Source organism: Macrobrachium rosenbergii, chromosome 8 (genome assembly GCF_040412425.1).
Source record: "Macrobrachium rosenbergii isolate ZJJX-2024 chromosome 8, ASM4041242v1, whole genome shotgun sequence".
Taxonomy (NCBI): Eukaryota; Metazoa; Arthropoda; class Malacostraca; order Decapoda; family Palaemonidae; genus Macrobrachium; species Macrobrachium rosenbergii.
The window spans coordinates 39,400,984-39,422,584 of record NC_089748.1 but is presented as its reverse complement, the minus strand read 5'-3'; the positions used below and the strand labels follow the sequence as shown (position 1 = coordinate 39,422,584).

The 21,601-nt window shown below is 38.1% G+C and overlaps 1 protein-coding gene across 7 annotated transcripts; it reads left to right on the top strand.

Annotated features, from left to right (window-relative positions):
• Window positions 1–1,845: 1,845 nt before the first annotated feature.
• On the top strand, window positions 1,846–19,919 carry RASSF8 (ras association domain-containing protein 8). 7 transcript variants are annotated; one of them, XM_067107545.1, is made up of 10 exons: window positions 1,846–2,222; window positions 7,066–7,161; window positions 7,446–7,556; window positions 8,432–10,045; window positions 10,540–10,716; window positions 11,550–11,666; window positions 11,927–12,066; window positions 14,312–14,477; window positions 16,615–16,744; window positions 19,171–19,919. In XM_067107545.1, exons 2-10 carry the CDS (start codon window positions 7,078–7,080, stop codon window positions 19,269–19,271), a joined length of 2,640 nt encoding a protein of 879 aa, XP_066963646.1. In that variant the 5' UTR covers window positions 1,846–2,222; window positions 7,066–7,077; the 3' UTR covers window positions 19,272–19,919. The 7 variants fall into 7 exon arrangements, with proteins under 7 accessions (XP_066963646.1, XP_066963644.1, XP_066963641.1 ...); XM_067107543.1 differs by having other exon boundaries at window positions 16,615–16,753; window positions 19,171–19,442; XM_067107540.1 differs by having other exon boundaries at window positions 1,971–2,222; window positions 11,927–12,075; window positions 19,171–19,762.
• Window positions 19,920–21,601: the final 1,682 nt, after the last annotated feature.

Sequence of the window (21,601 nt, the reverse complement as noted above, 5' to 3'; positions counted from 1 at the left end):
AATCAATAAGATCCTAATTTAGATGGACGTCATTCTGAAGACCGATCAGTTCGGTGAGTGTTCTGTCATCTCTGATTTTTTTTTAAACAGCTTATGAACGTCACAGACAGTAAATTCTCAGTTCAGATAACCTTTCCTCTTTTTTTAAGGAAATTTTGATATATAAAAGGCATTCAGTTTCAGGCAAGTTAGCCTTCGCATAAAATCTGTATCGAATAGACTTATTCGCGTATGAAGTGTTGCATGAAAACAAAGATATTTTGACTGAAACACGATTTTGCTAATAAATGCAAGTTCACTTACAACCGAATGCTTTACCTTTCATAGCCTTGAAAAGACGTCAGTCAAACTCAGCTTTTCTTTTCTCTGCTGTAAACTAATTTCCTGTTGCCATTGTATCTTGACAAGTCAGTCACGTTATCTGCGTAGAAAATCTACTCGCTCTCTTCCTCAGGTTTATGAAAATTTATTTGGAAGTTCATGTTACCCAACACTTCCTGTAGACACGTCACATACTCAGACTGCTGCTAACGTTGATTGTTTTAAATAAATTTTGTTGTTTTAATTATCTCATGCTCTACTTCCCAGCCAAGTTACTTGAACTTTATGCTATCCTGTCCGAACACCACTCCCTTTGAATATTGATCTTGTGTCTAGGTACTTCTCCATTTGTTCCCCTTTTCTACAGTACAATTCATCTATTACTTCTCGAAAACGCCGTGGCTTCGCTGTCTTATTATACCATTTCGATATTGCTTCAACACAGTGCTGTATTGTATAGACATCCAAGACGTAGTTTTTAATCTGATAACAGTTTGCTGACCAAAGTTGAATACCTTACCTTAAGCAAAAGCAAAACAGCCAAGCGCACTCGTTCTCAGAAGGGCTCAAACAATCACTCTTGCCCTGCGAGAAATATAAATCATCTTTCAAGTGGCAGGTCAGATTAGCATCCTAGGGGTTAGGTTGCATCCATTTTCCTGGTGAAAACTTCTTCTCTCGTTGGGTCTAATTTAAATCAAGACACCAGGTCGCGCAGCTAATAAGAAAAAAGGGAAGCAGTTGGTTCAAAATAGACTTGATGGGTGTTAATTACCTATGAGAATTTTCACGATCTGCACGGTTGGCACAATAGCAATAGTTCTGTTTTATAAACAATACGCAGCGGTGAAAACAAAGCATACCGCTCGAAGTATATTGAAATCGCGCAAGTACTAAAACAAAACGTGTTATTTAACTCATCGGCATACAGCAAATATTGTTTAGTAAACAGAGAAACCGCACGTATAAAATACCAGTTATGTTGTAACTGCAGACTAGAGAAATGTTTAAATAAGATAATTAAAAGCCCGACCGAAAGCGATTTTCCTCGAATGGGAGAACATTTAACGGAAAAAAGCCGAAACCCACTGTTAAATTTCCCAACTAAAAACGACTTGCTAGTGAAATCAGTCATCACGCTGTTCCCAAGTAATCAATGCAATTAAATAAGTAACTAACTGTAGCGCCGCGTACTTCTGTAATACCAAAACCGAGATCATTGTTTAAGACGACTTTTCGCTTTTGCCGAGACAGAGTCCCATCATCATCATCATCATCATCATCCCAGGTCAGTGATCTAGTATGCATTATTAGGGCTTGACACTCCACTGGTCTTGCCTGCAGTCCCAGCCCTTAAGCCAGGACGAAATTCGCATTTCAAACGAAAAGCGTGACCCCTACAGCTTGCGAATGGATTTCGCCCTATTCAAATCAATCTCCCTGACTTCGGTAGCCTCACGCACGTCCAAAATCGCTTTAGACATGCCTGGCATCATGTAGCATCTCTCGCCGTGCGGTTGTATGAGAGATATTGCAGAGCCGTTGGCATCGTGCCAACAGTTTGCGAGCAATGGAGAAGAAGTAAACAAACAAACAAGGAGCCGCTAATCGACGAATTTGAATCCGTGGACAGATAAAATCGATAACGTACGGCGCGCGTCCGTTAGCACAGGGCACGAGGTGGGGCAAGAGCTCGCGTTAAAAGCAACGTCGAAATCATTTCGACACGGAAGTGAAGAAGACCGTTAATAATAGAGGATGGCCGAGTGCGCATCCCGGGACTCGATTGTCACAAGTCGCTAAAGATCAACAAACATGGCGGAGGCCAAGGGAAGAAGTTACTCTAGACTGGCGCTTTGAACCTCCCTCCCTTTGTAGATTGTTCCTGTTTGTGATTTTAGGTAAGAGAATTGCCCCCGGCGGGGTTATTGCCGTAAATTCGACGCCCCTGGGGGTAATTAAGTGAATCACGGAGGGAATTATGAGGGGAATTACGGAGCGTAGTTCAGGGTAGACATCACACGCCCCCTGTGCTCCTGTCGGGATATTCTTCCGTAAATGTATCCCGATCTGTTGGTTTTACGCGCTTAAATAAGACTCGTGGGTCTCGTTCGTACGATTTAGTGATACTGGTGTTTGGTAATTAAGGCGGACGTGTAAATAAGGCTGTGAGGTCTTGCCTAAACGGTCGTCCAGTCCGTAGACAAACAGGTAAGCCAGGCAAGCCTGCCGTCGTCTATCCCCGTTGCCATTATAGACTTGGAGGTCGCAGTGTCGCCTCAAACTTAGAAAGTAGATAATGTTGATTTATATCCCAAATGCGGCCTGTGTAGGCCCAGGCTACCCCTGACTAGGTATAGCTGAGGCCAGGCCGGGTCGTCACCGCTGCTATCTTAAGGTCGGTAAAACCGAAGACTAGGATCCTTTGAATAAGGTGCATAAATTATAAAAGATCATTGAACTAATCAAAACTAAGCGATAAAGTTCTGTTTTGCTCGCCCTGTCGTGGATACTTATGCGTAACGTTAGATTTTTAAATACGCAGACCGACGACTGCCCTAGGCTGCTTTGGCTTGGTTCGTGCCCGTTGCCGAGCGGAGTATTTACCGCCTTTTGTTTTGTGTTTTTGTTTAAAAGCTTTTGTTTTGTGTTATGTTCGTCCGCAAGCGGCTGGTGCTAGGCTAGACACAGCGGCAATTTTGCCAGTGAACTCTTATATATATATACCCAGCCAGAGGGGCTTGGTAGGGGTAGTCGTAGGGGTAGTCTGCAAAACGACAGGATTACCTTTGAACGGAAGCCTCATTATTCCTGATATTAAGTGTTATTTGGGAGGGGCAAAGCCCCCAGCCAGGTCAGTCCACGACGCCCTAAGTGAGGTTAGGAAGGTAAGGTCTGGTTAGGTCAGGACATGGCCTCCTTATATAGGTTAGGTTGATCATCTTCTGCGGAATCTGCTCCTGTCGCTCTACACTCGCCCCCACGGTGGTAGGCTAGTAGTCATCGGTTTTGCCCGAGAAGTTTACCATCTTTACTTTATGTTTTTACTTTTGTCCCCGAGGGACTGGTACTGAACACAGTGCTTGGTTAGCTTCAGCCATGTTTAGCTTAGTACCAGCCCCTCCAGAGGTGAATGCAAAAACATGAAAAAATGGTCGCGTTCTCATTATCGCTTGAGATTTCTAGGAAATAGGTATTAGCTCTGCATCGGGCATCACCTTGGAAATTGACTTTTTCTGTATTTCCTATATTCTTCAGCCAAAAAATCATACAGAACTCTATATCTCCATGCTGCCATCTATTTCACATTTACCATTTTGCCTAAAAGCATTAAAGGCTACATACAATGACTGAAAGCCTGATAGCAAAATTAAGGCTACTGGACTAGCCACTCAAGAGCCATGACTCAGGACTAGCCTAACCTAGAAAGGATAGGTCTACACAGGCTGCGTTTGCGATAAAACTTATCGTAGGTAATTGTAGAGGATGTGGCTGCAAGAAGATATTGTTTATTAATATAATTTTTTGGCTAAACAATATAGAAAAGGGTGTACATAATGCGTAGTGGTGAGATAATCCAAGAAATGGTATTTCTAAATATTAGCTCCGCACGGACTGTATGGAACGGTTCCGCGAACACGAGAGACATTAGTGAGCAATATGTTCAAGAAGGGATTGGCTAAGGAAATCTATTATAAAAAGTACCATACTAACCTAACGTTCCCTAATCTAACCTAACCAATAGGCTGTGTTGTTTAGCCGGGGGACCAGACCCCCCCCAGTGAAGGAAACTCCACTTTTTACCATTATTTTTTGTCACTCAATTGTAATTAACCTCAGAACTGATCATATTTTTGCTATTGCGCTTGCGCAGTGTTATTGAGGAACTTTTGGTAAAAAGTGGAGTTTATTTCATGGGGGCAGGGGTGTCTGGCCCCCCGGCTAAGAAACATGGCTTGCTAGGTTAGGTTAGGGAACGTTAGGTTAGTGTGGTACCTTTTATAATAGATTTCCTTAGCCAGTCCCTTCTTGAACATATTGCTCCCTAATGTCTCTCGTGTTCGCGGAACCATTCCATACAGTCCGTTCGGAGCTAATACTTAGCAATAGCATTTCTTGGATTATCTCACCACTACCGCATTATGTACACCCTTTTCTATATTATAAAAATTATATTAACAATATCTTCTTGCAGCCACATCCTTTACAATTACCTATGATAAGTTTTATCGCAAACGCAGCCTGTGTAGACCTATCCCTTCCTAGGTTTAGGCTAGTCCTGAGTCATAATCTTGAGTGGCTAATCCAGTAGCCTTGAATTTTTGCTATCAGGCTTTCAGTCATTGTATGTAGCCTTTAATGCTTTTAGGCAAAATGGTAAATGTACAATAGATGGCAGCATGGAGATTAGATTTTTGCATGATGTTTTGGCTGAAGAATAAAGGAAATATAGAAAATAAACAGGGCAGAAGCTCCGCCGGTGCCGTGTTTAGTACCAGCCCCCCGGGGATGGAAAGTAAAAATGTAGGCTAGACAAAAGATGATAAATTTTTAATTATCTCACTAAATTTCTCAAATTTTCTCACCTGTACTGCATTATATTCTCCCCTTTCTATATTCTTCAGTCAAAGAACCATATTAATAACGATATCTTTGTACAACCATCTCCTTGACATTTACCAGCAAAGATTTTGGGATAGCGTACTTGAAAAATTATTATAGGCTTGTCACTGTAACCTAAATATAGACTAGGCCTACCTGGTAGTTTCATCCAAATGATCTATTACCAATAAACAGGAAGAGTTTATTTTTATTTCCGAAGAAAAGTGCACTTTCAATTAGTGTTTTCTAATTTTGCCACCTTAGGTAACATAAATCCTTCCTGTTTTTATTGATGTGCATCAGTTGTGACAACACAATTAGAACATCTCTCTCAAGACTAACTTTGAAGCCTAGTGTAGTCCTATTGGTTTCTATATTTGTCATATAACAATCCACATGTGGGTGCGATATTGATGTCATGACTGCTGCAAATATCGTTACAGTTTTATACCTTGTTTAATGCGGTCCTGGTTGTTTCGGCCGTAAGTCACTTTAGGCCATAACATCCAAAACAATGTAAGACGTTATGTTTATGGTATTTACCGTTATTATTTCATGTTTTACGTACATCCCCAAGGGGCTGGTACTAAACGCAACGCCCATTTTGCACTTAAACGTGCTTACGGCCGAAACGACCCGAGTGCGTTTAATGATACGCATCCCAGTTATAGTTTTTAATTTTCATTTGAAAATTCACAACAGAAATGTTGAGGCTAGTTATCCCATTGCAACCCCCACCTTTCATTTTTAAGAGTTAAGTGCATAGAAATAAACCGGGAATGGAAGAAAATGTTTTGAAGTATAGTATTTTTGGTATATTTTTGTATGCTGTGAAGAATTTTACATGGGTTTTCTTGGAAATCCATGATTAATACATTGAGGCCCAAATGCCCTTATAGTTCAAGAAACTCTAGATTTACTGTACAGCAAAAAACTTATTGAAGTAATCTATGTCATAAAAGCATAACTCATGGTACCTTAATCCAAGCCACCAGGCCCTAACCTGACCTAGAGTTCCATAAATTATACAGATACACAAATACTTGGATGTGTCCCAACCTAATCTAACCTAATATAGGGTGACCCCAAAGAATTGTTTTATATAATTTTGGATGCACTAATCCCTCATTCCTTGTGAGACTTGAGTGTGGCGCAGTCATTTCCCACTTGTGGCTTGTTCCTTGCTGACTTTGTGTCCTTAGAGTGTCTGCATTCTTGTTAGCTAGTGCCGTGGTGGAATGTAATGTACAACAACCAAAAAATGCTACTCAGGTATTTGTAAAATGGTGGGTTTTGTGTTAAACGGAATTCGTAATCCTTTGGAATGGTATGGGAAACTTTTCTAAAATATCTTGCCGATGGCAAACCACCCATTGTACTTTTGTCAGTGATATCAAAATTTGTTATGCAAATGGGTAAAACTGGAGTGGATGTCCGTAATCTGTTTAAAACATTCAGTATTTCATCTATAAAGCACTCTTGCACTGCTCATGCTTTGGAGGCACTAGCTTCATTGCAGTACTGGATATTTTCTGGAAAGGAGCTAAATTACTTGCGTTAACTTGTGCTTTGCTTCTTCCCCCAGTATCAGTTTACCAAGTGTTTGTTCCAAGAAGCTTTTTGACTTGTATAGAAGCAGATGCCACTTCATTTTTAGGCTTTGTTCCTTGAGTTTTTCACTCAGTTTTCTGTGTTACTATATTGCACCAACAGCTGTGAAGTTTCCTACACAAGCGACTGGTGATGTCTTCAAAGTATCTAGGTTGGGGTGGACTTCCAAGTATCTAGGGTAGGCTGGACTCCTGAGCAATTTATTTTAAAGCCTTCTCTTCAAAAATGAACTCTGGTGCACAACATACGGTATTCATATATGTTTATGCCATAAGCAGTATATACTCTAGGTTCGTAGTAGTGTACTTTCAACCTACAGCTTAACACACACACACACACACTCTCTCTCTCTCTCTCTCTCTCTCTCTCTCTCTCTCTCTCTCTCTCTCTCTCTCTCTCTCTCTCTCTCTCTCTCTCTCTTGTGATACATTTTTTGGTAGTTAAGGATTACATTATATGTTACTTTTGTTATTAATATTAAACCTGGAGTAATTGGTCTCGTGGATAATTGTAGCCCCTTTAATTTTACAGGAGGATGGATTCATGGTGGCCGGGATGGAGCTGAAAGTGTGGGTAGAGGGTATCCAGCGCATTGTATGTGGTGTTACTGACACCACCACTTGTCAGGTAAGTTCTGGACGATTGTGTTTTATATGTATGCAAAACATCTGCTGTTTAGAAAAGGAATTTTATAATGGAATCACACTCATAACAAACCTTTTAGTCCTTCTTTACAACATATTTACTATCTGTGATAAAAATAGAACAATAAATGTGCTCTGTCTAGATTTCTCGAAAGGGTTGGATAAAAAAAGAATTTGATAAAAACGAAAAGTAAGGAGCCTAATTTGCGAAGTTGGCGATTGGACCGAACACTTTTAGACATTAACCAAGCGATTTTCGATACTCAGGATGTCGTGTTTGCGCTGGCCCATGCTACTGGGAAGACTGGTCGTTTCACACTTATTGAAAGATGGCGTAACAATGAGCGTCTTCTTGCGCCACACGAGTACCCACTAAAGGTAAGGTATTTGTTTCGTCTGACTGGTGAACTATCATCATCACCAGCATTAACTTCCTCAGGTTTCCCCCATATAGGATTAGACATGAAGTGAGTTCTCTACATTCTGTTTTGACCCTTCTATACCCTTTTTTGTTTAAATGTAATGCTATGCTGACTGACTGTTCTTCATCTCTTTGGTTCATGTTTATTTTCCAGCCTCTGCATACCACATCTCTTAGGGCCTTTTTTTTGCGCAGTTTGCTGTTATCTCGTCCTCTTTGATTTGTACTTTTCCTGTAGTTGGCATTATTGTAAAGTCTGCCTCTGTTGTTGAATTCTAATTTTTCTTATCCCTTCCTCCAGCACCTTCTTGTACATTTTCATTGTACGCTGAAGCAACCTTCGTCCTCTATACCTTTCGCATTTAGCATCCCTTTTTTGTTAGTGTACTGTATTTCTGTCGTCATTCTCTTCTTCCATCTATTGCCAAGCTTCGTCATTCTCTTCCTACTTGTGTTATTCATAATTTGTAATCATTGTTTATGCAAGAGGCAGGTTTGTTGCAGCCTTTAAGTTGAGTTATGTACATATTTTCCTTTGTGTTTATTTTTGTCTTCAGGTGTAGCTTGGACAAAGGCCTTTCGTTGCCTTCCCCACTGAATTAACACATGAAAAAAATATGTGAATATTGTGAATGATGACAGTGGTGGCAGTAATTATGTCATTCAGTAACAATTTTTGTACTTGTGCCATACCTATTGTATGAAAAGTAAAGGATGATATTTCATTTTGTCTCTAATATGTTTGTTAGTGAAATTAAGCTAATATTGACTCCATTTTTGGCAACCATCATTGTTTGTATATAAATAATAAATATTTCTTTGTAATTTCCAGATTTTAATGAAGTGGGGAGAATATTCTAATGATGTGCAGTTCATCTTACAACGATCAGCACTAGACCCTAAGACACCAAATGGCCCTGTCGGTCCCCGTCCAGGGGGACCCCAGAGAGTAGATCCTTCTGGAAGACCCACAGCTCCCTCTGGAACTCAGACAATTTCAGAAGGGTCCAGGCCTCCACATTTTACACACAAGGACCTCAAGAAGTCCTTGACTTTCAGCGGAGGTCATGCAGAACTTCGTCGTCACGACACCATACCATCTCCGTCACTGGCAGGACCATCACCACCTGGACAAGTGAGCCAGTCAGGTCCTCGACACGGAGACCCTGGGTATGCCACGTCTCACTGGGAAAGTATTAGTCGTACAGTAGAAGGGGGTCGAGATCAGCAGTCTTCGCATGGTTGGAGGCCGCCTGCCCCACCTCCATATGAGTTAGTTCGTGGTAATCCTCCTCCACCTCCTCCAGTTGTGTCTAGAGGAGTAGATAATGTCCGAGCCACCACTAGTCATTGGACCACCCCTCGGCCCGGGTCACACTCCACATCATCCCAACCACACTATTCACCTCCTGCAGCTGTCCATCATTCACCGAGCAGAACATCTCCTGCAAATGAGTCTGCCTATGCCACATCGAGACGAGATCAGCGAAGTGACTGTCAGTCCTTAGCAAGAACAGAGCCTGTGTATAGCGATGGTCGACGGGCACCTTTTTCTGGATTTTCATCGCAAAGTGCTAATATTGGTCATCCTATGGGTCCCCAGTTTAACATACGTGGTCCTCCTAGTCAAGTTAATCCTATGTATAATGGACCACCACCACCAAAACCTCCCCACGTATTACTAGGAAGAGAACTTCCACCATACCGTCATCCTCCACCTCCACCTGTATCTCCTAGAAAATCTTCGCCAATGCAGGGTTCAGGTTCTCCAAGGAAGGTTGCAAATGTTCCTTTGTCTCCCACAGTTCCACAACTGTCTCCAGCGAAGCAGTTGCCTCCGCAGCCGTTAACGCATGTGTCACACACGTCAAGCAAAGGAACCAGTTCCCACCAGTCCAGTACTTCTCCTCAGTCATCCCCCATACGCCATCCTTCTCCAACTCGCCAACCATCGCCCTCACGTCGACCCTCACCTACCCGTAGGCCATCTCCAACGCGTCACTCCTCGCCCTCCAGGGGCCCGTATTCTCATGCACGATCAAATAGTCCAGTAAAAAACGTCGCCCTGCGGCACTCAAATTCTGAAGATCTGCGGATTCGAACAAGTCCTGAAAAGTTATCTGCCAAAATATCTGCTGAAGAAAGAACTAGACTTGAAGATCTCAATACCAAAATGGATGACGATTACTGTAGAATAGACAATACACCTCATGTAGATCAAGTGAATAATTCTATAGAAAAAGGCAGCTCGGACAGCTTGCTGAAGAACCATCGTAAGGGCAGCACAGACAAGTTGGCAGTGGATCACTGTAGTATAACTGAAGATATAGTGATAAATAATGACGTAGGTGTCTCAAGAATGAATGAACGGCCAAACTCATCAGTAGACTCCGTACTTACAAATCACGTGGGGAAGTCCCCACATTCTCGCCGTAGCCCAATAAAGGTAAATACCCTTATTCCATTGTTATGCTTTTTCATTTTCCAACACTTCAGTTTGGAATGTGTTTAAAATCCATGTACACTTGCACCTTACCTTTTGGATTTTTTTACCTTTTCACCCAAGCACATATACATTGATACTACTCATTGATGGGTAGCTCACTTGACCCAATTTCTGTATGTAGAGTATGCAGGCCAACAAGCTATGAGGATAATGTTTTGACTCGCTGGCTTGATTAAACTACTTATCTTGAATAGAGAAAGTATTTGCCTTCCATGCAATTCATAAGTCAAGAAAAGTTCATACAGTTTAGGCATTAAGACGTCCTCATTGGTTGTATAAACCCACTGTTTAGGGAGCATTAATCTCCCAGAGTATGTACTACATATGAACTTCCAATATGTATATGCATTCCTAATTGAAATTATGCAAGATAGCATTGGTTTTTTTTGAATAGGCAAGATCCTTTTTTGATGCAAACCTCATTCTTTTTCCAGGAGTATGGCACATCAAATGTTGATGGCAGTTGTAGTAGTCACAACCTTAACAATAACACGGCCATTAGCAACAACAAAGTGGAACAAGTGGTTATGGATGGAAGATACAGAGATCTTATCAAACTCATTAATCTTCAAAGAGAAAAGCTTAATGTTCAGCAAGTTGAAATGACCAAGGTAAGTGGATGGAGCATCAAAGGCATTGATTATTTCATTGTTGCCTAATGTTTCTAGTAATTGTGATAATTATGTTTTGTTTTTGCGATTAGAGATTCTGTTGTCAGAAGGATATACTGTATCCATTTGCCATAGAAAAATACAGTAGTAATATATTATGGAAACCACTTTCAACTTTCCCTCCAATTAAGTATAACAACAACATTGTTAACTAACAAAGACCCAAGATCTAATGGTATAAGCTGCATGATACCTCAGAGCCAGTGTAGCAATAATATAAAAATTTCTCATTCTTTCCTCCCTATCTTGTTATTTAGCATAATCTAAGGGGAAGTTTTAGTTTGTAGGTTTTGTAAAGAAAATGTGATTTTGGGCTGCATCTGACTGCATTCCTAATGATGAAGGAAGCCATGGGGTGTGCATTTCTCACACACAACCATATTGACTTTGGGCTACTCTTAACTGCTTCACTAAATTGATGTGATTGATTGACATTCATCTGTCAAATTCCCAACTGATCCACTTATAAAGAGTTACAGTATTAAAATGTTTAAAGCCAGCCTGTGCCTTACAATTTAGTATGTAGTAGTGTTTCGTGCATACAATAATTATTCCCAGTCCCTGTCTACCTGCAGTCTTAATCTTATGATGTACACTGCATAGACTAGCGAAGTCCCTGTTTTAGGGTTACAAAATATGGTCTGTAAAACTCAGGTGTCTAGAACCCTTTCATTCCAGATTTTTCTTAATATAAAACCTTTTAGTGTAGCAGATAGTACTATATTCAGTACAAGAAGTGTATTTTTAACTGTGAGTCCGTGTTTTCTCTTCAGTACGAGGCTGAAATTGTCTATCTAGAGGGCCGTTCTAGGGAAGATGAATCTCGGCTTGCCTATGTGACATCGGAAATTGAAAAGCAGGAGAAGTTAGCACAACAGATTGAAGAAGAAGTGAGTATTAATGAAATTAATCCATCCCTCTCACTTGTTGTTCGTAAACAGCTCTTCGTAGAATAGAATTTATTTTAAAGTTATTAGTTTAACAGTAAAATTATTCAGCAGAGAAGTTAGCACAACAGATTGAGTATTAATAATCCATCCCTCTCACTTGTTGGAAAATAAAAACTATTTTAGTTACTGTTGCATAAATTATTCTTTTTCTATTATACTGTTGCATAAATATTTTTCCTCATGTCCTGCTTGTTTTTTAGGTTGGACATTTGCAGCAGCTTGAGCAGGAGGCTGAAAATGCACATCTGGCAGAGGAAAAGGTCAAGTCAGAAATTAGTGCTTTGCAGGCACAGTTGGCTCATTGTGAAAATCAGCTGGCCACCCACAGTGAGACCGTCAGGTCAGCACAGTAAGATTATGTTACGGTTTTGTATTCCTTCAGTACATTTAATACGCCTCATTCAGTATCTATCCTATTTAGCCCAGTTTCATTACTGGATGGACATGCTTCTACAGTTCAGTCATACTCTTAATCAAAGGTTTAATTTCATTCCGTCTTGAGGAAACTATCAAAGTTCATACCGGTAATGAAGCTAGTTTTGTGATTCATGTAAACATAAGGCAGTCCCCAGTTTACTACGGGGGTTCCGTTCCTATTCCGTGTCGTAAGCTGAAAGCTGTCTTAAGCCGAAAAATCGTCAAAAATCCCAAGAAAACGTTACATTTAATGCTTCGGGTGTATTGAAAACAATGTAAACTGCATTTACCCAGCTTTTTTTTTTTTTTTTTTTTTTTTTTTTTTTTTTTTTAAATCAAAAAACCTCCAAATTTTTATTATTCTGCCATTTTGTAGCCATATTTCTTCCGTCGGATCAGTGTCTAAGCATCATAAACCAGGAACATGTTGTAAACTGGAAAGTAATTTCTGACGAATATATTTGAAAAGCGTCGCAACCTTGGAACGTCGTAAGCTGGACCCGTCGTAACCCCGGGGACTGCCTGTATTCCTATAATCATAAACAAAGTCCATTAGTGAAACAATTGCCACTGGTCAAGTTCCCTGATTTTGCTCGAATTTGCCAGGAAACTTACGGAGTTTATAGATGTGCCAAGAGAATTTATGATTTTATTTTGAAAACGAGCCTTACAAGTAATTCATTCTCTTCTTCAGTGAACCCGATTGAAATTCTCCATATGTCGATTTAGTACTTCAGCTATTCTTTCCATATTATGTATGATGGGAAACTAGCAAACCATAGAGATAAGGGTTAGCTACTTTTTAAGGCCTTAAAGATAAAGTTATCCTTCTTCATACGGCATTTGATGTGGAGCTGTCGATATGTTTTTTCTTTCTTTCTTGCATAGTATGTGTGGGTGAGTATGACTGAATGGCCAAGAAACGTGAAGATATGTAGAAAAAGTGGTAAAAGGAATCTCCCTGGAAAGATGGATCAGTGTGTTTTTTAGACAGTTTGGTAATATAGAAAGACTGGAGGATAATAGTTTGTTTAGTGGGAGGAGGGAGAAGATGAAAATATAGAAGTACTGTATAGATTGACTGAAAGAGGTACTGGAATTGAAGAGTAAAGGACGTGATACCCAAGAAGTGTGAGGAAGACCTAGAAAGTGGTGTATAGATATGAGGGAAAGGTACTAGACTGAAAGGACTTTTAGATGATTATGTGGAAAACAGTTGAATGGCTGTATCCTCATTTCAGCAGTTAAAGTATGCAGGTGCCAGTTGTTTCATAGTGCAATTAGGAGGTTTTCCTCCTGTTACACCTTTCAAACCCTCTAACTGTCAATTTCCCTTTCAGCGCTGAAGGACCTCATAGGTCCCAGCGCCTGGCCTTTGTCCTAAATTCTGTATTCCAGTTTAGGGTCAAGAATGCCAAAATACTGAGGAGGGAAAGAAAACACTTTAAGCCTATGTGTCAGTTAGGCAGAATTTTTCAATTGTGCTTGCAAGAGAGAGAGTTTTCTGGTGGAACTTCATTATTTTAATTTGATTTAATTTTAATATTTCTGCAGTCAGGTTTTCAAAATGTGGCTAGGACGTTGAATGGAAAAAGATTACATAAAAGGAAGTATTAATAAAGATGTGAAGAAGAAGCATAAAAAACAATCGGTGTAATTATATGCAGGTCCTTAAGAGTGTTGTTATTTTTATGGGTGAATTGATTACAATTTCATTTGTATTACAAGGAAGCCTGGCTTGCATAAAAACTGTGGTAGGAAGACGTACGTTATTGGAGTGTTCTGTATTCATTCCTTAAATATTAGATTCTGTTAACATTCAGATACAATACTGTTTAATCAGTTTTTGATTGGTCATTGTATATATCAGTTCTTGGAAATTATGTATCTTTTTTTTTTTCCTCTCTTCAGAGATCTAGAAAAGAATAATTATATTCATTAGTTCTTAGAAATTATTTATACTCTTTTTCCAAGTTGTAGAAAATACAAAATTATTTATACTTTTTATTTGCAGAAATCTAAAAAGAGTTGAATTAGAAAATACAATAATTATATGAATTAGTTCTTGGAAATTATGTATCATTTTTCTTTTCTTTTCAAAGATCTAGAAAAGATAATAATTATATACACATTTCCTGGAAATCATACATACTCTTTCTTCTTTGCAGAGACCTAGAAAAGTCAATGAACGACGAAAAGCAAAAGGGCCAGGAGGAGGCTCGGGCTCAGGAAGAAGCAATGAAGCGCGAGATTGAGAAACTGCAGGCAGCGATAACAGAGGCCACTGCACAGGCTGAACATGCTCAACTTGCTTCACAGCAGCTAATGCAGGAGGTAACCTATTGGTGTTAGTGACGGCTCTCGGCCACGACGTTCAGCTCTATACTGAAAATTATTTGCAGTGAATCGTACCTGCTGTTAAAGTTAGCTTATGCCTTTGCACAATTAAGTGTGAAGATGTAAGCTAACTTTAAGAGTAGGTAAGTATCTAAATGATGGCTTTATCAAAAATTTTCATTTTTAGTACGTAAACAGTTATCCGAGGACAGGTGTACACTTCCATGATTATTTTTCTATTGAGATCTTGTTGCTTGAGTAATGTGAGATTAGTTTAAAAGCATTTGTTCAGTGTTATGTCTGAAACATAATGTAAAATGAATCTATTTTGTAAGCTTTATATTTGAACCAATCAGTTTATTACAGTAGCATGCATGGAGTATGAGAGAAGTGTAAGAAAAAAAAAAAAAGCAGTTCGTATAAAAGTAAGTCTTTATTTTTTACAACCATTTTTCTTCTAGTCTAGATGTGAGACATATTCATTCACTCACACATATAGAAAAGAACAGTAATATTATAAGAAAAATGGTACAAATATCAAGGAGAAGAGTAGATTTAAGTCATGTATTAATAAAAAACATTGTTGACTTTTAACATGCAAAAATAAGAAAGACTGAAAAATTTTATTAATATAGGCACTTGGGTTTAGGACCAGGCAGTGGCTTGAGTGAGGCCTTTTCTGCACTCACCTTCATCACCCAGTAACACTAATTAATTGTGTCAGCCTCTGCATGAACAGTTTGGAAAGGGAGAGGATCCAGTAAAATCGTGAACTGTAATGGGTAAAAGATGGGCAAAGAGATGCATGCAGTTCCCCCTTCTTTATCAAAAACAGATATTAATGGTATCTTCATTACAGTGAAAAAGTATATGTATATTGATCTTTTCTAAGCTTTGTAGTAGGATAACACATGACCAACTATCATATGACAGTAGACAAAAAAATTGAGCTTGGTTATCTCACTATGAAGTTATTACAAATGTCAGTATAAACCTTTAACCTTTTAACCATTACCTGACACAAACAACTTAAGCATCTTGGAAGTACAACTGTATTTACAGTAGATTTTAAAAAGCATCACAAGGACTTAATTGTTTTTCTGTAAATACACTGGTTGTCAGGAAGCAAGCAGCCAGATATAAGGTATAGTACTAAGTATAACGGTTTGGAGATAGGTTTTTCATTAACCCTAAAGAGCACTGGAAGGAGTGAGTTTAAAACAGTACTTTAGATTGGGTATTGAAACATTTTTATTCATAAAAAAAAAAAAACATAGAATCTAAAATGCTGTATTTTCTGGCATATTAGATGCACTTTTTTTTTTTTTTTTTTTTTTTTTTTTTTTTTTTAATGTCAAAAAACCTTTAAAGGTGATTGTAAATTTACATATGATTTCATACTTCATCCCAGTATACTCCTACAATTTTGTATTTCATGCAAAGAATCATATATTTTTCCCTAAAAAATCACTTTAAAATATCTTTCAATAATCGTATGCTGAAACATACTGAAAAAAATTTCCACAAAATATCCTTGTAAAATAGGGGTGCGTCTTATACGCCGGCAAATACGGTAATTAATAACTGAGTTTAGGAAAAGTACAATAAAGTGTAAAAGAAATGACAGATATTTTGAGCATTCCTTCAGCCCCAGCCTGATTGTTTTTATTTATCTTTTCCCACCTAGCTGTCAAACTTCACTAATTTGCCTTGGTGTAAAATTTAACATTTAAGAATAAATCCTTCGGGTAAGTTTTACACGAGCCTAGAAATGTGACTGTGGTTGTGGTGCCCTGTTGTATTATCTACCATCAGGGTTGTTTAGAATGTTTTTAATGCACCTTGGAGGAATGGTAATTTTGATGAGAAGCAACTTAGGCCTAAGACTGCCTTCTTAGTGCCTTTTAAGGTGCACTGTAGATGGTATCAAAGGATTTTTGCAGCATTCTTTTTTACTACAAGTTTACCTTTCATTTGTTGAGGTGTGCCCTGTTAAAGTCTTGACTTATGACTGTGATCTTGTTTATACATTTTATGATAGCCAAAGACCAAACAATAGCTTTCAGTGTTTGTTACAAGTGTCATTAAAAAAGTCTTACAAACAACATCCCTTAACCACAAACATATTTTCCAGATGACAGATTCCGAGAGACTCATAGCCGACAAGAAAAAGGAAGTGGAGAAACTCGTCTCTGAAATGAAAGACGCAAACTTGGAATCGTTGTCGATTACACCTTCTGAGGAGATCCGCAACCTTCTGGAGGGTAAGACAGGTATGGTGCTTATGTACCTCTATCACCATACCAGTCATATTGTTGGTTTTTTCTTAGGTTTTAACATCTTGGTACAGTAGTCCTCCCACTTTCTGCAGGTCAGAGATCTGTGAACTCGATCTTCCGCAGTTTACCTCGACCCGCTGTAAAAAATTAAGGAATAGATAAACAGAAATAAAGCAGAACCTTTACGATTTTGCATGTGCCCCATGTACAAATTAAGGCTGTAACTTTGATGAAAATTGACGGGCACTATGTACAGGCAGTCCCTGGTTTACGACGGGGGTTCCGTTTTTCCACCACGTCATAAACCGAAAAATCATCAAAAATCCTAAGAAAACCTTACTTTTAATGCTTTGGGTGTATTGAAAACGATGTAAACTGCATATTTTTTAGTTTTTCTCAAAAAAACCCTCCAAATTCTGATTATTCTGCCGTTTGGAGCCATATTTTTCCGTCGGATGGGCATATGAGGACGCCATTAACCCTGGAACATGCGTCAGAACCGAAATAATTTCTGATGAATATATTTGAAAAGCTTTGTAAGCCAGACACCAGTCGAACCGGGACTGCCTGTAGTACAGACACTGCCCTACTTACGAACATTCAAGAGATACAAACAAACGTGATCATAAATTAAAATTATGTTCAGAGTGCTCCCCTTTACCACCCATAAGTTCAGATTTTGTTCTGCGTGCCTGTTCTGCTTAGTTGCAGTTATTAAAGTACTGTACTCTGTGAATTACTTTATGTACAGCGTGCAGTACTGTGTTGTGTTTGAAATAGGCTGAAGATCAATTATGAACAATTCAAGATCCGAACGGCCATTGAGAAATCATCTCGTTCGTATGTAGGGTAGTGGTGTCTGTATTGGACTCGTCTCATTTTCTTTCTCATAACCCATGTTTGCATGCTTCTCCACGGCAGTGCAACATTTTTCAAAGTTGATGCAATAGTAAGGTATGTTTTTTCCTAGTACTGTCATCTTTAAGAGTGCTGTGTAAAAATAATACAGTAGTTTTCATGGCTCCTTTTTCATTGCTCCACAGTTGTATTGGGATGAAGCTAGAACATCAGTATCTTTCATTAGAGAGAGAACCCATACTGTGTGACACTGTATGATACTGTAAAACTTTATTTTTTAGTGTTTTATTTATCAGTTATGCTGCAGCATATGCATGTATGTACAGGACATGTGGTCACGTAATGCTTTCAGTTATCATGGGTTTCTATTTTCTGTATCTACTGCGGATAAAGGCGGACTATTGTATCAAGATTTATATTTACTTTATAGAGTAATGGAAGGAATTCATGTAGTTTGAAAATAAAAGTTTTTGGTTTAATTTTTTGGAAATAGGTAAAAAAAATTTTTTTTGGAAGCAAGGTAAGAATAAAAGCATTTTTTTTTTATCATATGTTGTCATTTCTTCTTGCATGATTTGTATGTGTGTATATGTTACGATGTGGTTAACAAGAAAGATAGTAAATATAAGCTTCTCTCTTCTCGGTCAGATATACAGTAGAGCTGTTGAACCTTATGTACCAAAAATGGTTTTCTCATTATGCATAAAGAAGTACGGGGTTCAGTAAGCAGACAATGAGTAAGTGGTGAGGTTCATTGAATGATGAAGTCTTGAAGCAAACTGGAATTACACTAGTGGCATTCATCGGTGCAAAAAAATGATACATGACATGGGTATTATCCAGTTGGAGTATTCTTTTTTAAGAAGGAATAGTATTTTTCTGTCAATCACAATTGGCTAACTGAACTCTCCACCTCTTGTTAAAACACAAAGTAGGATTGATCATGGAGAAATGAAAGTAGTTTGCATATATTCTCAAGTGAAATTCCAAAGATGTAAATAATGGGACTGGCACTGCAAAATAGCCTGTTGCTGAAAAGATTGAAAGCTTCTAATGGTAAGTGTACAAAAAAGTGTGAGGAATTAAGATATTAAAAGGTTTTCATGGTTAATTATAAGACAGCTGGAGCAGAAGGTAGGTAAGTGACACCATGATGTGTTGGTGTCTTTTTTTTTTGCATGAGATGATTAACTTATAAGAGTTATATGTTTACAAATAAGAAAACTATTGTACTACAATTTAACAAGTGTTGGCAGTGATATTTACTAATATAAATTGCTGTGATCAGCTCCCAGGTCATGTTAGGAATCAAGATTATGGGTAACTTGAGTTTTCAGGATCTTTTAGGATGTAGAAGGTCAGGCCTTGGGGTTGAATGTCTAGACATTTAGTTTTAATAAGAATATGGTTTATTATTATTATAAGGAGCAACAACAGTCAAGTTTTTTAAAAAGCAACGAACTTGGAGCTGACCAATGAAACATGTTAGGAACTTTGAAGGCAAGTAATCTGTTGGCCAGTATAATATTTCCTTCGAATGGGTTCCACTTCAGGTGCAGCTAAGCCGGGCAGCAGTCGTCGGATGATTGGCTCCCCAAGACAGCTAGAAAACGCAGTGCCAACCTCCAAGAATCCTCATGGGGTTTGGGTGTAAACCTCTACCAGCAGTATTCTTCTCACCAGTACTTTTAAATGAGGTTTTGTGTGTATTTATTCGGCCTAGGAAATATATCTGCTCAGTATGGTCCCGTTGCTCTGTTAGAGGAGGATAGAGTAGACTAGTCTCATGTAAGTAGACGAGATTAGATTTCAGACTCAAAAGAAAGGATAGCTTAGATTACATGAATTGAAACAAGGTTAGATTTTCCAACCTTCTTAGGTTAAGGATTAGTTGAAAGCAGGTGTGGTAGTGAAAGTACCACAGTGAATCAACCATATCTAAGAAAGCTTGGTGAGAATATTTTCATTATTTATTCTGCCTTAAATCTTCCGTCGATTAGGAGTAAGATATTGCTCACCGGTGCACTGGAAAATGCTAAGCTTTGAAAGCTTGAGGAATTGAAGAGTCAGGATGCAATTACATATTTTCTTTGATGCAAAGATGAAAGCATATCTTTTTATACAGTATCTGTTAATGGTACATTATGTTTAAAGGCTGTATAAACATATATTTACACTGTATATACAAATATATATAGTTACTGTATATTAAAATATTACATGGGTACCAATGTATGCACATGCTCATGATTATAATGCACATACATGTACATTCTGTATTATGTACCTAACTGTGTATATATATATATATATAATAAATAAGTAGTTTAAGTGGCCTAAGTTGTTCAGGGTATTTTAAAATTAGCTTGTTGTAGAGTGAGTTATGCCAGTAAGAGTTAAATTAGTATTTTAAATCATTTGAATGCATGCACAAGTGTAGGGTCAGACATTGTATATTCTTACATTAGTTATTTAAATAGCGTCATCTGTGACCTCAGTCTTTTTAAAATATACTTTTAAGAGAACCCAAGAGTTCAGTTGTTCTTGCGGTGATGGTGTCACTTTGCTCCCACCAAAGAACTGTTAAAAATCTCTGAATGTTGGATATGCCTCCAAAATTTAAGCTTGTGGCGATAAATTGATAACCAAAGATGCTTTGTTTTCGTGGAATTGGCACATAGTTGGAGAGTGCAGGTGACCTAGAATACTGTCCTTTTCACTGAGTCATGTTAGAAATTAATTTTGTTTTGGTTTGATAATAGTCTGCTAAGGTAACCATGCTGGCCATAAGAAAGTTATTTTGTGTTGAACTGATTTGCTATGGAAAGGTCAATGTGGCCATTGTATTGAAGTTCAGAATATTTGAAGGCCCTTGAAATGCTTTGTAATTTTAGCTCATTGCAATGGGCTGCTACCTTAATTTTCCTCTCTAGAATAATTTCCATTGATGTAGTTTTCAAATCATCGACTTGTATTTTTATAATTCAGTATTATTTGCTTACTAAGTCTGACAGTCAGTTAAAACAACACAGTTTTATATATAGCCAAAGATAATTAGTGTATTTATAAAGAAAGCATTGTAGACTTGACTGTGGCCATGTTTGGTTCTCATACATATCATAATTTGTTATGTCTTGAATGAAAACGGCATTGCAAATTGTCTAGATATTGAAAGGTTTGGATTGATTTGGTAGGGGCATGGTTATAGTTTACTCATTTTTTTTTTATATTATTATCATGTGAGGAATTTTCAGTGCTGATTTAATATGTCACATTGACACCAACATGTACAGTGCAGAACATGACTACTGCATATCATGTACATTGTTATAATCCTCAACATCAGTGCCTAGTGGTACCTATACAAAGGATGAAGTATAAATAATGTTAAGCTTTGTAGTTTGGAAACTCCATAAAGTGGTAATATTTCTAGGGAAAAAGGAGGAGCCTTTCCCTTTCATGTAAAAATGTTTATATGGTAAATCTGCAGGTAATAATGTATTAGTTTTTTAAATCAAAAGTGTTCAATATGTAGGTAATTCCATAAAACTTTTGTTTCAGTACCATTTTTTGTACTATTGTCGTAAACTTCACTAACTGTTGGAGAAGTATTTTATTATACCATATGGAATATACCAATTGCTAGAAAGATTGTAGGTTGAAAGAGTGAGCAGTGCATTTAATAACCAGGTCTGCATTTCATCAGTGGAAGTTATTGCTTATGATTAGCAAGTTTTAATGTAGATTGTGTTTGGAGTTTCACAGGAAGCTCAGCACTTTTTTTCTTCTCTAGTCATTCTTTGGTGGTAAAACATCTTTATTGAGTTGTTGGTCTTTATATCTTGACATTTATACTATAGGGGTAATTTTATTGTGTTTAATGTTTTACATTTACTTCACTTAAAGGTTCAGGCTTTGCTTTTGCACACTGTAGTATTCTATCCACCAGTACCCGAGGTACGCATTAAAATTCATGAGGTACTT